Source organism: Apteryx rowi, unplaced genomic scaffold (assembly GCF_003343035.1).
Source record: "Apteryx rowi isolate R43461 unplaced genomic scaffold, aptRow1 scaffold_216, whole genome shotgun sequence".
Classification (NCBI taxonomy): Eukaryota; Metazoa; Chordata; class Aves; order Apterygiformes; family Apterygidae; genus Apteryx; species Apteryx rowi.
The window spans coordinates 637,861-656,412 of record NW_020448486.1 but is presented as its reverse complement, the minus strand read 5'-3'; the positions used below and the strand labels follow the sequence as shown (position 1 = coordinate 656,412).

General features: G+C 38.7%; 1 protein-coding gene across 1 annotated transcript in view; it reads right to left on the bottom strand.

Annotated features, from left to right (window-relative positions):
* Nucleotides 1-18,552, bottom strand: part of SPIDR (scaffold protein involved in DNA repair) — a 157,560-nt gene that overhangs the window by 132,969 nt on the left and 6,039 nt on the right. Inside the window, exon 2 of the mRNA XM_026064419.1 lies at nt 12,835-12,935. Coding sequence (XP_025920204.1) covers nt 12,835-12,935 — 101 coding nt within the window. The remainder of the gene's footprint in view (nt 1-12,834; nt 12,936-18,552) is intronic.

Below are 18,552 nucleotides of genomic sequence, written 5' to 3'. Positions count from 1 at the left end.
CTAAGTGTGAGCATGGACTAGTTTTATATACCTAAAAGCAAGGATTTAGAATATTCACACTTGAATTATATTTTGCCTGACTAGCTGCAGTTGTGGTCCTCTGTCAACCCCAAGTCATCTGGCATGCATAAACAAATTCTCCCAACCACAAAAATTCTCAGCCTTCAAAGCAACCGAACATTTACCTCTCCCCTCTAGACAGAGTTTGGATTTTCATTCACTTTAAAAAACAAGTCAAAAAAAAATCAACTTCAATTCTGAAACACAGTTCTCAATAGTTTAAAATATATATCGAGAGAGACACAACTCATGAGAGAGGCTGTTCCTCACTTTTGAGCTATGCATTTCTTCTGTATAAAATTTCTTACTGGTCAGCACCATATATTCTGGTCAGTTGAAGCACCTTGAAGAAATGACTGTAAAACAGAATGATGGCCTGATAACATTTATCTTTAAAATACACAATTGTGAAACAGTTAAAAATCAGGGGGAAATAAAGAATTACATTTATATGAAGGCTTCTAAAAGACATTGGAGAAAAAACTCTACCAATGCACCAGATTCTCTTGTAATCTGGTCTTAAAGTTGCCCCAAACACTGGGAGTTGATACTAAATGGAGCAGAATGCTTTTACCATTAAAAGCAGCACAATTTCAACAACTATCCAAGTCTAAAACTTGGCACACATACACATTCTACAGAACCACAATCTATTTGTTTATTTAGATGCACAGAGATAGTTTAATTTAATTACTCAGAAATTATTATTACTGCTGATGATAGAATGCTCTCTCAAACAACATGAAAAAGCACTTTGGATTTCTGGCATGTGATGAAACACCAAAGTTCAGAACAYAGCTTTATGTTTAATTCATTTGGCTCTTGCATTGTTATGCCAATCAAAAATAAATCAAACATATGCGGCTGCACATAGAAGGGAGAATTTGTGGGTGAGGAGATAGGCTGGATCACTGCAATTTCTACAGCTTCCAGAGAAGTTTGCTTGTTTGTTCATTCCTGTGAAGAGGTTACTTTAAGGTTTTGCAATGTTCTCTCTCACCCTTGGATAATTCACGGAAGTTCTTGCTTGGTTGCTGAAGTCTTTATTCAATTCACYTCATCTGCAAAGCAGAACTACAACCTAAGAAAAGCAAGACTACAAATGTGAAAGTTTCATGGAAATAGCCACTAATTTTAACCAAAGAAGAATACCTTACAGCAATATGTATGAAAGCCTGAATATAAAGGTTAAAAAAGGATCAGGCAATAACTGTGGTGCACAATTTCATAATTGGCTTAGCCAATCTAAGAACATGTTGCTCCTAAAAGGACAATCCTGACTATCCCTACACTGCATATTTCTACTATGTCCCATTCTACTGTCTAAAGTCCTCACAAATTTCTTTCTTCAAGGTTAGTTTTTAATGAAATCAATGAGCTAATCCAGTTAATTGCAAAGGCACCAAAGCATAAGAGCAGACACTAGCAAGAGGAAGGAACAAATGACAAAAGGATAGCAGGTGGACCAAGGGAGGACTTCTCTTTTCAGTGACAGCCCAACCGGACTCTATTAAGCCAGTTTCAAAACTGTACTTGAGAGAGCATATTTGCAAAACTGTGATTCAATTACTTCTTTTCCCTTATGGTGCCCAGGTTGGATTGTCCTCAGGAAGCTCCTTCAGCTCCCAGGAAGGACAGGCAAGATGAAGAGAAGTCACTGAACACAGACACCAGTTGTTAAAAGTGTACAGCCTACAGACACATTTCATACAATAAGCATACTTATGTTCCAAAACTCTTGGCCAGAGTCTTTCTTTTTTTTATGTGTTTTGAGCCTCATAATATCCACCTTGGATGCATACCACACTGAGGTGATGAAAACATGGGCCAGAGCATATCTAGTGCTATCTTTCAACCACAGAATCTAGGCATAACCTTATATAGGGGAGGCACTCTGAGAAAGACAGAAGGAAAAATAATTTCAAGTACCTATGGACCACTCACTTTAGTTTTCTAACTTGAAGGTAACCTTTCCTCTACCACTGAATGACAAATCCCCATACATACTCACAGACAGTGAGCATATAATTGTCTATATGCATTCAGGAATCTTTCATTCAAACAGCAATTTGAGGACAGCTAGCAAAGTTCTGCTTTGGTGCCAGGCACCTTTGCAACAGTGCAATGTTTGAGGAAGATAAAGATGGAAATACAGATAGCTGCCTGACCAGCATCAGATGTGGGCACATTTCTGAGCAAAGCCCTGGCACAGTCTGCGGTCCCGGCAGCAGGGGGCTGCTGCAGCTTGGCTGTTCTGGAACACACCCTGGCATGGACAGCTGCCCCTTTCAGCACCTTCTAATAGTGTTCACACAGAGACAGCTGGAAAATCACAGAAAATATCCCTTGACACATAGAGATTCAAAGATCATTTGAAGTATCTGGTCCCGAGAATATAAAAAGAGAGAGCTTACTCACAACAGGGGCATAAAGTATAGTTTCAATCCCTGATACACAAGGCTTGGGATGCAGAAAATGGAGAGCGAAGGGCACTGAAAATCTTCTGATGGAGAGTGAACTTTGGAGAGGAATTTGGCACTCACAAAATGCATCCTCTAAACAGCACCATTTAAAAGGAGGGGAAATAAGCTATCAAGGCTTGTATCCCTCCTTTGCTCCTGACAGAATTTTCAGTAAGAAGAAACACCGCAAGATGCCCCAACAAGCTCACTACTAGCAATTCCAAAGGCTGGTCCCAGGAGGGCTGGAGTACAAACACTAGGGTACCAGTGAGGAGCTGGGTCAGTTTCCATCCATAAAGGTCACAGAACACTTGCAGAACACTTTGCTGCGGTAAGTACTAACTACTAGAAGGTGACAGATGGAAATCATTGCTAGATGGACTGTGACCAAACACATGAATTTCTCTGGTGCTAACAAGTGGTCCAGAACAACTGGAACCAGGAGGAGAGGCTGACCGGTGGGCACAACCAGACACTCAACCAGGTGAGTATCTCTGGTGAAGCCTTTGTACTATTGACAAGAACTTCCCTCACTGCCCGGGCAAGAGATGAGAACCACTGACAAGAGCCATCCAGTATTGCTGCCACAAGAGGACTGGACAGGCAGACTCAGCACAGCCAAGCCCTTCATCAGCAAGCACAGGAGAAAGTGCTGTGTGCTCAGGCACCTCAAAGACAGATGAAAAAATCCTGAGTCAAACCTAGGCAAATGAGACATCAACATCTCACTGTCACTTTTATCAGAACCTTTGAAATCACAGGGAAAGGTCTTTTTGGCAACAGCAATAACAGAACAAATCTGACAAAGATCTTGGGCACCATTCCTGAAAAAGAAAGTCTGACACATCACAATTATGTGATCAGAGCAGGTCTGTATTCTATGTATGGGTTCAAAACAAAAACAAAAAAGCCCAGTAACTTTCTGGTAGGAAAAAAAAAAGTGTTCAAAACTACTAAATACATAGACACTACTTCTGGTTCAGAAAGTCCCTGAGCCAGAGCTTTTTGGAAGTTGGGAGAATATTCCAGGGAAATGTCATCATGCATTAGTCCTGTTACAATTTTTCCTAGGTATTCTAGTAGCTCTCGTCACTGCCAGAAACAGGATCCTAAGCTAGATGGACTTTTGGTCTGACCACCTAAGCATGTCTGCTCTTATGTCCCCAGTCAATTATTTAATTCCACATGACCTCTGGGATGTTGGTCTCTCTCTCCAACTTGCAACCCAGRCAAAGCAGCTCAGTTCTTCAACTAAGATATTTCGACTGTGTGGGAGATGAATAAGCAAATCTCATACTTAGTGCACCAATCAATTCCTCTGGTCAATTCCTTTAATTTCTGTTTATTATTTCAGTACATGGAGTGATGCTACCCTTCATTATGTAGCATGACTCCAAAATTCATGTGTTGACACAATACTTTGCAGTTGTTCCACATTACCCTGGATTCTAGGATGGAAAGAAGTTTCCTGTTCCTCTGGAGATCATGGACCCTGAAATCTTGAGTCTTTTAAAAACTTCCGCACAACTCTGGAGTTTCTGACAGTGTAGAGGACCTTCTACATCTTCAGACCTAACAAAGTGGCTCCACAGCAGATGCATGTATTTAAGGCACAGAGCCACATCAACACTGAATGGTACACCATCCTGAAGGATGCATTGGCCATGACAAGGGCAGTCTAGGAGCAATTGATGAAAGCCAGTCTATCCTTTAACTCTGAACAACCAAAAAGCAGTTTGGAAAGAAGAAAAGAAAAAACACTGAGGTGTACAATCTCACAAAAATGTTCAAACATTCTGGTTTCAGTCCTTGAAATAAAACTCTCAAGTTTGCTTTAGTAACTCCATAACTACCAACGAGGAAGGCAACTGAGGAAGAAATACAGAAACAATGATCTCTTGGGGACTGGATAATTCCTGTTTTGCTTGCTACACTGCAACAGGAAGCTGAACACACTGCAAGCACAGGATCCATGGGACTTGAAATGATGCAGGGCAATGCATCAGATACCAAGATATCATTAAGACTCCATGTGGGTTTCACCTCACTCAAGTGAATTCTACTGAAATGCCACTGTTCAAGCGCTCCAAAAGAGCACCAGGAGTCTTGAATAGAAAGACCTCACAGGGACCAAACTCTCTTTAGAATAGAATGAAGCACTCCAGTAGTGGAGTAGTCCCTAAAAGACCTACAGGATGAGGAAAAATGCTTCAGGACAAAGTGGAGTATGCAACATCCCCCAGGTCCTGAAGAGAAAGACGGGATGGGGGGGGGGTAATTTAGCACGTCCTGTATGATTGAAGCATGTTACCTAGGATACCCAATGCCTCTCTGTGCAGCTTAGCTCAAGTTGGTTATGGATCTGAGAGAAACACAGTAGATAGAGGTTCCAACACTAGACGTTCTTCATAAGTGATGGCAACATGTCTTGTTACGAATGCTTGTAGAGAAATCCTGCCTCTCTAGGTACAAGGAGAGAAGGACTCTTGTCTCCACAGAAGTAAACTGTACTGATTTTTGCTTACATCTMTGCATTTCGCAGTGACAAGAAGTAGTAGTTTAAAAAAAACAAACAAAAAAACCCACACAACTACTTGCATCAAAGAAGAGAAAAGTTGGATTACTGCTGAATTCCCATTCCAGAGCTCTCAATGAAGAGGGACAGGCTACCTCTGTTAATGCCAAGAAAACTGAGGAAACAATAGTTATGATCACAACTGTCTCAGGGTCCTTTTCTTAATCTCAATCGCTGGGACTAGCACTGGGAAACCACACCCAAGAACTCCAGGGAGCCAAGGCTGCTGCAAGTAGCCAACAGGCATCAGCAAGATCAGACCAAAGGCAAGCAGGCTCTGTGGTGTATTTCAGTGATTACTTCTGCAGTTTGGATTCTCCCTTCTTCTGTAAGAATTTAAAAATCTTGCAATGGCCAGGGAATGCATCTCACCCAGAACACTGAAAGATGTGATATGCTCATCTTCAGACTGAATGTAACAATCATACATGACACCAGGTAAAAATAAACATACAGAGAGGCCACAGTACCAATGGTGAAAATGGTGAATTACAAGCACACAGTACAGAGCTTACAAGCAAGGAAGAAAACTGAAATCAGAAAAATGCCAAGCAGTGTACAGCTCTGCTCCACTGAGCATTTTGAAAAATAAATACGTAAATATGCCCACATGTGGGCATGCAGAAGAACAGGGTGGAAACTATTATTACTGCAATAGAAAAAGTCTCCAATAGTAAAGAGCATGTACACCTACTGGTAAAAAAGTGTATGTGTACTATCATGCAAAGAGAGAATGGCAAAATAACAGTCACAGAAAGGAATGTTTTGCAAGCTCTCCTCATGCACAAGAGTTACACCAGTCCGTAAGTCACAGGGATGAAAAAAATCAAGTAAACAGAGTAAGACACAAAAGGAAGAATACTTCAACACATTCCAAGTCAATAAAAATGATACTCATTCAAGTACAGTCTTCCCAAAAATTAAGACAAATTCATATGAAAACCCAAGGGATTGGGAGGAGGATGAGATTGCTTTAAGTCATGATATTCTTTGAAAAAAACACTAACAAATATTTGTTGTGTGCAAAGGCAGTCAGGACAACCTGTATTTGTTCTTACCAGCTAAACAGTCACAATGCATGATTCTTGATCTTTATGGTATCTGAATGACACGGGAGAAGGACAGATGCTTTTAACAAAAATTACTGTTACTTTTGCTCAAAGAACTATCAAATACAGAAATCATATATACAAACTGCAGTTCAGAAGCAAATTTGTGCTGTATCTGACATACACTTAGTTGACTTCTAAAGAATATGCCTGAAAGAAGTTAAATGATACTTTTAGTTAAATAGCAAATTCTTTAGAAATATGAACTACATGAAATACATGTGTTAGATTCTCAAATTTCTACTAGTCCTAGCTAAAAGCTCTCATAAAATAACGTTGCCCATTGAAAGTACAAAGAACCTCGTGCAATTCATTTTGTGAATAGTATTCACTATACTAAGAATAAAAGTTAATTTCTGCATTTGATTCTGATGGATTGATCAGATAAAAAACACAGAAGTATAAAGTAAACAAAAAGTCCCACATTATGCCTTGTTTAATAAAGCAAGCTAGCAATACACTTTCAAATTTGCCCCTCAGTTATTTTTTCAACAGCATTATTTTATCTCAAAGTCCCAATTGTCTAATGTGGGTTCCAAAACTGTGCAATACTAGACACCTCCTGGAACAGCACTTACTATCTGCAGTGGAATAATAGCCAATTATTTCATTCTCAAGTGTAAAAAATATAAAATGTCAAATGACTGGCATAAACAAAAGAAAAGTGTTCTTTTGCTTGGCATCCTATTTTTGTTCTTCCTTCTCCCTCATGTAAAAGATTCCAGGCACAGGTATAACAAACTCAGCAGCTAGGTATATACCAAGCTGATCCTTCCAGTCCAAAGTCAGTGTTTAAAACCAGAAGGCAGCATGGAGATTCTGACATTTTCACAGCCTGTACAAACACATCTGGTTGCTATTCTGATCTATACATATTGTTATTCTTCCTGGGCTGGTAACTTCTGAAGCCATTCAAAAAGATTTTTCTCAAAAATACACCAAGTCTTGCAGGCATGATGGCTGCTTGCCACATCTACATTCATTTAAAAGAGGCCGCTGAATTTGGCCCTACTTTAAACATTATACATTCTTTATAAGAACATATGTAAGCTACTTAAAGTGACTGTGCATGTCATTATTGTTGCTCATAAGAAAACAAAAACAATACAAAGAATTCTTGTTTGAAAAGAGAGGCTTACATTTGATTCTGCTCCCCAATGCTGTAACAGGTTCAGACATTTGGCTAGCAAAAAAATGACAAACAGAAATTTGGCCACTTGCCGTTTCTCTAATTTATAGTATTAACTCTTAAATAATATACAAAACAAACTATGAAGAACTAAGATAATATGCAATAGCTAGCAAAGCTCAGACTTTTATATTTATAGAAGAATTTGGCAAGGTGAGCTGGAACGATGTCAAGGACTATCCTTTTTTTCTTCATCCACCCAGATAAATTTGTGCACGTCTCACCTCATTCAAGTTGCTAAAATCCTTTCTCCCMCCTCAACTAATCAGTGAAACTGAAAGGGGGGGAGTCATTGTTTATGTCCTCTTTTGCAAGCCTTTCAGCCTTCCTGAAAATGTGCTGTTATGCGCATAACCCTGTCCCCATCTTCAAGGCTCTTTAGGGCTTTGCCCTCCTCCCTTCATGTGCTCAGTTGCTTCACTAACTTGAAGAATTGTTGCCCCTTGAAGGCCACCTCCCCCAAGGGGAAGGAGCATGGGGTAAGGGGCAGTTTGGAAGTGAACATCAACATCTTGGGTTTGTTATCAATTTATTGTTCAAATTCAATTATAATCCATAAAATGTTCATTCTAAATCTTAATCTCACCCCAACCCACGTGTCTTAAAGGCACTGATACTGTATAAATAGAGTTAGGTATACCAAATATCTCACAGGAGATTACAAATGCTAAAGAATACTTAAAATACAGAAGTATATTAAAGAACTGCCTTAATAATAACTGCAAGAAAAACAAACTACAGAAAATAAAATGTATAAAAAGTAAAATTTCAGAAGTTCCTTTTAAAAAGAATCTACACCAGTTTGCGCCAAATATTTTTTGTATCCTCTCCCATAGACAGGAGAGTTGTCTGATGTAACTTAGAAGAGCACTGTTTTTTACTTCTGCATCATGCAATCGCCATATAACCAGCAGATGTTGACAGGAAAAAGGGTTTTGGGTTTTTTTTCCTCCCTCTCTCTCTCAACTGTCCAGATCTCCTCTTTGCCCAAACAGGAAACTTCACAGGGAAGTTACAGCGCTGAATAGAAAGAAAAAAGTTTGCAAATGGTCTAAAAGCCCTTGCACACAGTACTCTAACCATCTGCTCGACTGATCACAGTTACTATTATGGGGACTATATATCCTTCAGCCTCCCTTTTATATATTGTGAGGAAAAAAATTGTTCTGGATTTGTGGAGAAGATCCTGACATCAGTCTGTTAGATCTGGACCCCGGTGACCATCAAACTAACACTGTGAAGTGTGGGCAAGCTTCAGTGTTGTCTCTTTTCAGGCCTTTGGCTGACAGGGCAGCCAGGGTGCATTCAGGGTGTATACAACTGTCAGCTTGGTTACAGAAGTGGAATTACCAACTGGGAAGAACCCAATTAAGTTGAAGTGCTATATTTTGTTTTCCCTGCTTTATGATATCCCCAACTCCATATTTGTCTAAGGTTTCAGGAGGATCACCACCACTCTCTCTCACCCTGCAAAACACACAGTCTTAATTAGTGTCTATTCCGACCTGGAAATAGGCTGCCGAATGTAACATTGCAAAATTTTCCAATGGAGAAAGCACAAATTATTCTTTGTCCTATGCTCCATATGTTCTTATAATGTTTTATATCCACATATTCTTATGTCCTATGGAATGATTTAGACAAACGTGAGACCCCTGTGTAATGTATAATAACCAGAAAATGCTTGCTGAAAGGAGGCGCTATTTTCTGAAGCTATGACCCATCCCAGTGACCAAGAAGCAGCCAAACCACAATGGTTACTTACACAAAGAGGTCAGGGAAGCAAACAGAAAGGAATTTTTAAAAAACAAAGCCAAAAAAGTTCTTTTGGAAAACATGGACATTGATACAATATAAAAACAAACAACAGCAAAATACAAGCACAAATTCTGTAACATGAAATGCCTACTGGGGGGAATGGCTCACGCTTCTGGAAACATTTTTTTCTTAAATCTCAAATGGAAGCAGGGCTTCAAATTGATCTCATTGGAAACTGCTCCCCTTTGCCTATCACTGAACTTCTGGTTTGCATGTCAATGGAACACGCAAAGTGATTTGACAGCTCTCCCAGCAACTAAATTACTTCAATCCCTCCACATTGATCTTTGAGCTCCTTTGTGTCTTCTGTGTCTGTCATTTGGTAAATTCTGTTGCCAAAGTCAGAAGCAATCCTGGAAATAGTGTGGTTTAGAAATATTAACAGGCAAAACTGAAGGAAACAAAATCCAGAAGAATCTCCAATCAGTGAGAGACCCTTAGTATGAAACTAAAAAGATGAAAACTACAAGTGGTTTACTTTTGCTGCAGAGTGCAGGCAATTGTAAGTTCATCTAGTTCCATTACTAAAATTACAGCCATCCAGGCTGATATTTTCCAAACCAGACACCAATTTTATTTGGGTGACATAAAACTGTTTTGCCATTCTAGAAACAAAACCACAAAAAATAAGTTTTGCCCTAGACTAAAAAAAATACCCCCCAAATATTATTATAGCTATTTTACCGATAATTGTACCACCTTCATGCTTTGGAATAAGGATTGAGAATGGGAAGTGAAATTTAGGTTGTGATGTGAAATTATAGTCTTGAATTAAGGCATGCTCAACATCTTTCAGGAATTTAGTTATAAACTTTAGCAAATGTTCACAGGACAAATGAAACAGTAGTTTTTCCTGAAGACTTATAACTTGCCCAAGTTCTTGTAGATTTTCATCATGATAGCAAAAGGCATATCCCAGAAACAGCTCATCTTCTGCCAAAACTAAATTGTCTTGAAGACAGACTCACCAAAATTTTTAAAGCATACTTTAAAATAAAACAAAGTATTTTCCCATAGCCTTTTTCTCATAAAATACTCAGCAATTCTGACTCATTTCTTGAAAGAAAGAAAAAGAACCAAAGAAAGGAATTCAGCCAGAGGCAGATATTTAGCAAGGAATATTTCAGCCTAAGAGTTAAAGTCTAACAAACTGGTAATCAGCCAAATACAAGTTTTTGTAATAACAAATATGGTGCTAGGACAAAAAGAATATTACCAATGTTTCAGATCCATAACTACAGAAAGTAATGAAACTTTTAATGTAACTAAAATTTGATACAAATTTCTGTTCCATATTTCAGAAAAAGCAAGAGGATATCCTCATATGACATAAGAATGATGAAGTAATCTCCTATCCATTAGTAACTTAGGATGAGAAAAAATAACATGCAGAAGGCACGATCAGCTTTAAGTCAGCATGCCCACATAATTTTCCACATAGCAGTTCTGAAAAGAGCTGGCTAAAGACGCTTCTGGTTCCCTGATATTACTTTATAGTGAGTCTTCAAATACCAGGGAAATTCCAAAAGACTGAAAGAATGATGACAGTGTGCTACTATTCAGCAAGGGCAAATAAAGTGACCTAGATAAATAAAGACCAGCTAGCTTGACATCAGATCTAGGCAAAGTGATTGGAAAAGTAAGTAAAGAATTAATGACAGAAATACAAGTAGTGCCAGTCCACGAGTGACACTCCATGAACACATGCAAGTGACCACAAGATGTAAGCCCTGTAATGTCCCTGTGAGAAACTGTGAAAGTAGTTTTAGCCAAAAATTTGGGTTTAACTCCTTTAGAATTAGTAAGGACTTAAAACTGTACAGTATTTTAATGAAAAACAGCCATTTTCATTATCAGTAAGGTACCCTTCAAACGGAGTGCAAAAAATATTTCAGAGAACTAACTTTCTGAACTCCAGTTAGAGCTCTTCATCAGTAGAGAATCATCATTGAATCACAACAGTTCCCACAGTATTTGGAAGTAAACGCTCACATTATTAAAAGGTTTCATCAATTACGTAAAAACAAGTTCAAAAAAACTAATACCCAAAACATTGTGGATACCACAAATTGAAACAAATTTGTGACTAAAACAGGAGGGGCTAAACATGATCTGAACTGCCTGGTTAACTGGGCACACTTAAATGAAACAGACCCAAATACAGCACTTCAGATTTCCGTATATTTAAGTACAAGAAACACAAGCCCTAACTGAAAAGTGGGGAACTGGATCTCAGAAATCAACAGCTACAGAAGTTATGGAATCGCACTGGACAATCAGTTCAACATGAGCTCCCAGCATCACRCTGTGACCAAGAGCAAATCAAACCCAAACACCTATTACAGGCCTTCAACATAAAAGAGGCTGAGTAGTGAACAGGACCTGGGGGATGGGTTTGATGAGATTAAGACAGGAAGAATACACACAGTGCTGCTGTCCCTGTTTTCAAAATCATGTTGAAAAGTTTGAAAGGGAGCAATAAAAAGCTGTGCAAATTACTTGAAGGCTGGAGAAAATACTTTAGAGAGCCTTAAAGAGCTCAATCTGTTTAGTTTATGAAAATGAAGATTGTGAGGCAGCATGATTATACTCTGTAAGTGACAGAGAGGGGAAATGCCACATACTAAAGAGTTCTTTAATCTAATGGAGAAAGGCTTTACAAGAAACAAAAGATGGGAACTGAAGCCAAACAAATTCAGATTTGGAAAAAAACCCACTTTCTAATTTTGTGAGAGGAATTAATGTCAAACTCTCAAGGCAAGTAATAGATTCCCTTTTCCTGGATGTTTTCAAATTAAGACCAGAGGGCCTTCTGAAAAATAAACGCAAGTTAATATGTGCTCAGAAACAATTATTGGGCTTAATACAGAATAAATGCTTGAAATTTCATGGCCTACAGTCACACCCACAAGTTGATTAAAAAAAACAAAAACAAAAACAAAACTGTTTCTTTAGCCTTAAATTCTATGACTCTGTTGCCACTCAAAAAATCTTATAGAAGGGTGGTGCTATCAGTAACTCATGAAAAATTACCAGATCCCCCTACCCCTTCATTTTGACTGAAGAGCCCACTATACTTAGTTTTTCCACTTATTTCAGAGTCATGTTCTATTTGTGCATGCTTGCTGACATCCACAATTTCAGCACTTATCCATGAATATGGCTGACTTCAAACTAAAGATATATCAACAAATCAAGAGGAAAAAGTGGTTACAGAGAAGCAACAAGGATCAAAAAGCTGTCTACACACCCAAAGCCACACTCTCCCATAAAATAAACCTTTAACTGATCTACAACCTGCTGGAAGCACCATTTTCCCAAGTAATGCAGGAAATCCAGGAGGTCTTAAGAGTTTAGACCAAGGCTATTTAAAGAAGTTCTTCATCCCTTATATTCAAATGCTTTGATGATGGAGACATTACAAATCATCTTATTTAGCTGAAATGAAATATAAGCACTGAAAAAAATTAATAGAACACGAACCCCATGTTAGGCAACAGACAGAGAATATAAACTTTAATTGCACTGTGCATATATACATACATATAGAGTATATACTTTCAGTAACAGTAGTGAAAATTATATGCTTTCACATAACAGTATATGTATAATACTTCTTACCTGATGGGATTTCAGCCTCTGAAATACACTGATGTCTCCAAAAGCTAATGGCAGACCTTTCTCTGTTCTGCAGTCGACATAACCTCTCAGCTAGCCCTCCTCTGCAGAGGATAAAGGAATGTTCAATTTGGCCAAGAATCAGTATTCAGTTTTGCCAACTGACAAGCCATAGGACAGATGCAATATGTATGCTTTTACCCTTAGAGACAGAAACGTAGGGTAAATTTACATTTTACAGATTAGTTCACCTAATTTAGATTTTTCAATGGATATACACCCAATAAAACATACACTCAGGCACAATACACAAAATAAAACATTTTCATTATCTGGGTATTCAAAACCTCAAGTTTTCAGTCCTGTCTCCTACACAGGGATTTTAAAGAAAGGTTCCTAAATTTTCTCTGTACTTATCCACATATCCTGATAGATACTAAAGACAATTCTGAATTCAAAACATACACCCTAAATGGTTCAGTATAACCACCAGTTAGAGCAGATTGTTTTTTTTCCCCCCAGATTTGTTTGTCTGTTGGCAAGGAGTGATCACAAAAATATTCTTTTACCCATACTTGACCCTATGATTCATTTCACAAGCTGGGTCAAGTGTGCAGTTTCAGAGGTCTGAACACTCTCCAAGACTGAATTACTTCAGCATTCCCAAGGTGAGGTGGAGAGGAGTGGCATCTAAAGCATATACACTTAAGGTAACGCTAAAGCAATTGCTACCTCTGGATTCAAATCTAGAAGACCTCAGCTTCCTACTGGGAGAACAAAAAGACTACTATGTTGGAAGCTGTACTTGGGCTATTCCAAAGAGCTTTGGACTACCACAGGAGTATTTGAACATTTTTCTTTGGCTTCAAATAAGTTATTTGCATAAAACCCCCTACCTTATTCTTTCCTTATAGTGCAAGTTTTCTCCACAATGAGAACAATCCAATATATCAATAAAGGTTTCTACTAAAGGGAGATTTGTCCTTGCTTCAACTTAGCTTAGGAATCAATAGAGACAGCATAAGAAGACCTTATGATTATTTGTGCATATGAATGGTATTTTTCACAAAAAGCAAATAGCTTGGTATAGCTAACATTGCAAATGTGAAACTGAGAGGACTCGCCCCTGTGGAAACCAAGAAGGAGCTAAAAAGGCTAAGCAGCACTTCTGGTAGGCCATAAAAATCTTTCTTTGGTTAGTAATTACTAACAGTGACTTCACTTGCAGACAAGCCAACAGGTTATACAAAAATGAATTACCAGTCTCAGCTGAATTTCTAATTAACTACGGATTTGCAAAATCATAGCTATCACAAGAATTATCAGATGCCATGGCTGAACATCTTAGCAGTGAAGACCACAGAAGGTATACTCTGAAAAACAGGAGCCATGTTTGACCCAAAGTGGTTAAAGTTATATAGTTTACATTATAGAATCATAGAGTCACAGAACGGTTGAGGTTTGAAGGGATCTTCAGAGATCATCTAGTCCAYCCACCCCTGCTCAAGCAGGGTCAGTTAGAGCAGGTTGCCCAGGACCGTGTCCAGATGGTTTTTGAATATCTCCAAGCAAGAAGACTCCACAACCTCTCTGGGCAACTTCTAGTGCTCAGTCATCCTCACAGTAAAGGTTTTTCCACATGTTCAGATGGAGTTTCCTGTGTTTCAGTTTGTGCCTGTTGCCTCTCGTACTATTGCTGGGCATCACTGAAAAGAGTCTGGCTCCACCCTCTTGACACACTCCCTTAAGATATTTGTATACATTGATCAGATCCCCCCTCAGCCTTCTCTTCTCCAGGCTGAACAGGCCCAGCTCTCTCAGCCTCTCCTCACAGGAGAGATGCTCCAGTTCCCTAATCATCTTTGTAGCCCTTCGCTGGACTCTGTCCAGTAACTCTCTTGTATTGGGGAGCCCAGAACTGGACACAGTATTCCAGGTGCGGCCTCACCAGAGCTGAGGAGAGGGAGAGAATCACCTCCCTCCACCTGCTGGCAACACTCTTCCTGATGCAGCCCAGGATACCATTGGCCTTCTTGGCCACAAGGGCACATTGCTGCCTCATGCTTAACTTGGTGTCCACCAGCACTCCCAGGTCCTTCTCTGCAGAGCTGCTCTCCAGCAGGTCAACCCCCAACCTGTACTGGTGCATGGGGTTATTCCTCCCTAGGTGCAGGACTCTGCACTTGCCTTTGTTGAACTTCATGAGGTTCCTCTCTGCCCATCTCTCCAGCCTGTCCAGGTCTCTCTGAATGGCAGCACAGCCCTCTGGYSTATCARCCACTMCTCCCAGTTTTGTATCATCAGCAAACTTGTCCCTTTATTTTCCCCAGTAACTGCAATCTTTGCAGCACTCTGTCCCCATTACTGCAATCTTTTCTATAGCTGTTGTGGTAGGGCAGGGAAGAGAGAAACTCTAAGACTCTAAATTACCTTCTTCCAGAAGAGGAACAAAAGCCCAAACCCCAAAGATAAAGGACCCACTCTCAAGAAGCTATAAAACCTGTTATATCAAGGAGGAAAATAAACAATCAAAGAGCAGCACAGTCAAGTTAAGCACAGAACTTCATACAAACTATAACATTCTGCTCAGCCCCATTTCCTCCAGAACCTGAGCACCCACGTACTACTGCACTGGCATAGCTATGCACAAGACAGTTCTATGAACACCACCAAACTCTGTCCACCCAATTTTTCTTCTTGGCAGGCTACAGTTTTCGGCTGCAGTCCTACTGCAGCTTGGCTGCATGGGCTACCCAAGCCATGCTGGAACCTAGTTCAGTTAAGCTATGCTTAGAAGTGCAGCAGTTAAGTGTGCAAGCAAACTCAAAATGCATTTAAGTCTTGCATGCATGAGTCTGCAGTTAAACTCTATGGTGAACTACAGCCATACACAAAACAGCTAGTAGCTCAAAAACTTGTTTTGGTGAAACAAAACAGTTCAGCAGAAGTGTTCTAAAACTTCACCTCATTCCTCCACAAACAATATTCAACTAAATGTATTTTGCTTGTTCAAGTATCGCTAGGAAGCCTTTCCTCTTTTCCAGTAGCTGTGCTTAAGGTACCTACATAAAAGAGCAGCTATTTCAAGCTCACAGTATTCTTCCTCCTTCTACTTGAATACAGCTATGGCTGTGCCCAGTCACTCCCCACTATTCTGTAAGCCCACTATCATACGTGGCAGAAGCATTCTGCAACATGAAAGAAAGCAAAGTCCTAATTTCCTCGCTATTGCCCGCAGCAGAAATACAACACTCCTGTTTCAGGCCTGATATGCCTACTGGGGAAGGGAATAAACAATTTACTCTGACACTTATAACTTCATTACTAATTTGCTAACCATTTCTGTATTAGGACAACAGTTATCACAAAAGTTCCGAAAACTCAAATTATGCCTCTCCTTAGTAGCCCTTTGTGCAAACAAAAGTCATTGGTCTTTATTAGTAATCATCCTTCCATTCACATTCCAAGTGTAGTTAAAAATTGTTTAAACAGAAAATATAACAGAGCATTCTGCATCTGCTTGGTTGCAGAATATAAAATATAACCAAGAATGCATTTATGAGTGGTTCTCAGCTGATCATTGGAAATATTTTTTCAGTATCTGTTTTGTACATTGTGAAATTGGAAAACACAGTTAAAGGACATGCCATGTACAAGAGGAATTTCCATGGCAAAAGAGAGAGTTGGTAATTTATGATTTGTTTCTTTCAAAAAGTAAAAGCAAAGAAAAAAAAAGTTTAAAAAACACCTCAAAACCAGGAGAATCAATTCCCTTTTTAGCTCAAACATTTTTAAAATGCAGATACATGTATTTTCTATTGCATATTCTGATAGATTTGATGACAATGACATCTGAGAACTATTAATTCATTTACATACAATACAGGTACACACATTGTTGAGAATGTTGTATATGCTGTGAGATAATGTGATCATGTACAGATGAGAGATCATAACCGAGACCTGTGCAAAGCAAAATATGGTATTAAGCAGATGCTGGCTTTAGCATAAGGACAAACTCCATGTTTTGCAAAAAGCAAAACTATTAAAATTACTGTTATTTTATTCCCAGTTTCACATCTGTGAATTATTATATAGCTAATGAGCTTTTATAGTCAGTCTTTTGTAGTCAGCTGGGTTTACTGTATGGAAGCGACTTTATGCTTATTTTGATAACATAAGGTAAAGATGAATGATATTTACTTTCCATTGCTCACACATTGTCCCTCTGAAGATTTCCCTAGCTTTCCTGGCTTTCAGCTAAGCATATCTGTAGAAACTGTTTGGCTTCATTTTGCCAGATGCTATAGGCTTTGTTGGCATCAAGGATGGAGACTGGATTCTACAGTGCAAGGTCTTGTTTAATCTGCAGTCTTTATTTCTTTATACATCTAGCTGCTTCAAGGAGTTTGGGAAAAGATGTCCAGTTCCCTCTTTTGGGCAGATCTAGCCCTTCTGATGCATTTAATTGTCCCACATGACTAACCTACCTTCTGGTGTGTATACAACTAGAATTAGTAAATATATTTTGATTACTAACACATGATTTCTGTAATCAAAGAAAYTGACAATTTGTATTTAAATAGCAAAAGTAAAATTTGAGATGCATATCTTACTGATTAGCACTTCAAACTTGCCCCCCAATTAATGTTTCATTATGAACAAATTCAACACATTTGGGAACTTGTTAATGCAAAGGCTGTCCAATCAAGCCAAAATGCTCAGATACAATCTTCCTGCCCACAACCTTTTTGTTCTAATCATGAAACTTTCAGTGCAACTATACTGTTCCTTGAAATCCCTTAAGAAGGACAGTGATTTAACAAGTAGAAATCCTCCTACTTCACTACTAAACCTGAGCTTGCTGAAACACTCCATTTAAAATGACATAATGCCATTACTGCAAATGTCCAACAATATCCATGTGAAAGACAAATTTGATGACAAAAACATAAAGCTCAGCATCCAGTGCAAGAGGTCAATTTTCAGTGGCTTCCCTTCTCGAAAACTTAAACAGCAGTACTGAAGAGCTTCGTGTCACCTTATGACAAGTATCACCAAAGGTAACACTGATGATACACACACTGCTGGTCTCTAGATTCCAAATCCAATGAGGCTAACAAAAATAAGAATTAAAAAAAGGGAAAAAGGAAAAAAGAGAGCATTAATGAGTAGGCTGTGTTTTGAAAAGTCTATTTTTTTTTAAGTGCTGCAGATTTCTCCACGTTTATTTATTGAGGTTTTCATTCAGCAGAGCAATTACCAAAAATAACCCCACAAAATGTTATTTATCTAAATTTACTCTTTTCCAGAGTTCATTTGWATTTAAGAACCGTGAACACTTAAGCATTTCATTGACTAAATTGTCTCCTCATATACACTAAGTCAGGACTCTATGTATTTCAAAGCACTATAGATTACACAAATATATATACGCCATCTCAGGACTGGATAGTCATGTCCTCACTTTGAAAAGAGAAAGTGAGGCAAGCTTTATTCATATTTCCAAGTTAACTAGTGAAGTACCTGACTTCTGTAATGTTCTGCTATCCAATTCCACTCAACAGGGTGCTAACTCAAGAAAAATAAATAAATAAAAAAGATTCCTAAGCATGCTGGAATTTAATTTGTCAGCACTGTAAAACTATTAGTTATTATCAGACAGCTTACAGCTTGTAAAATAATAAGCAACACTGAATGCTGACAGTCACTACTGAGCCC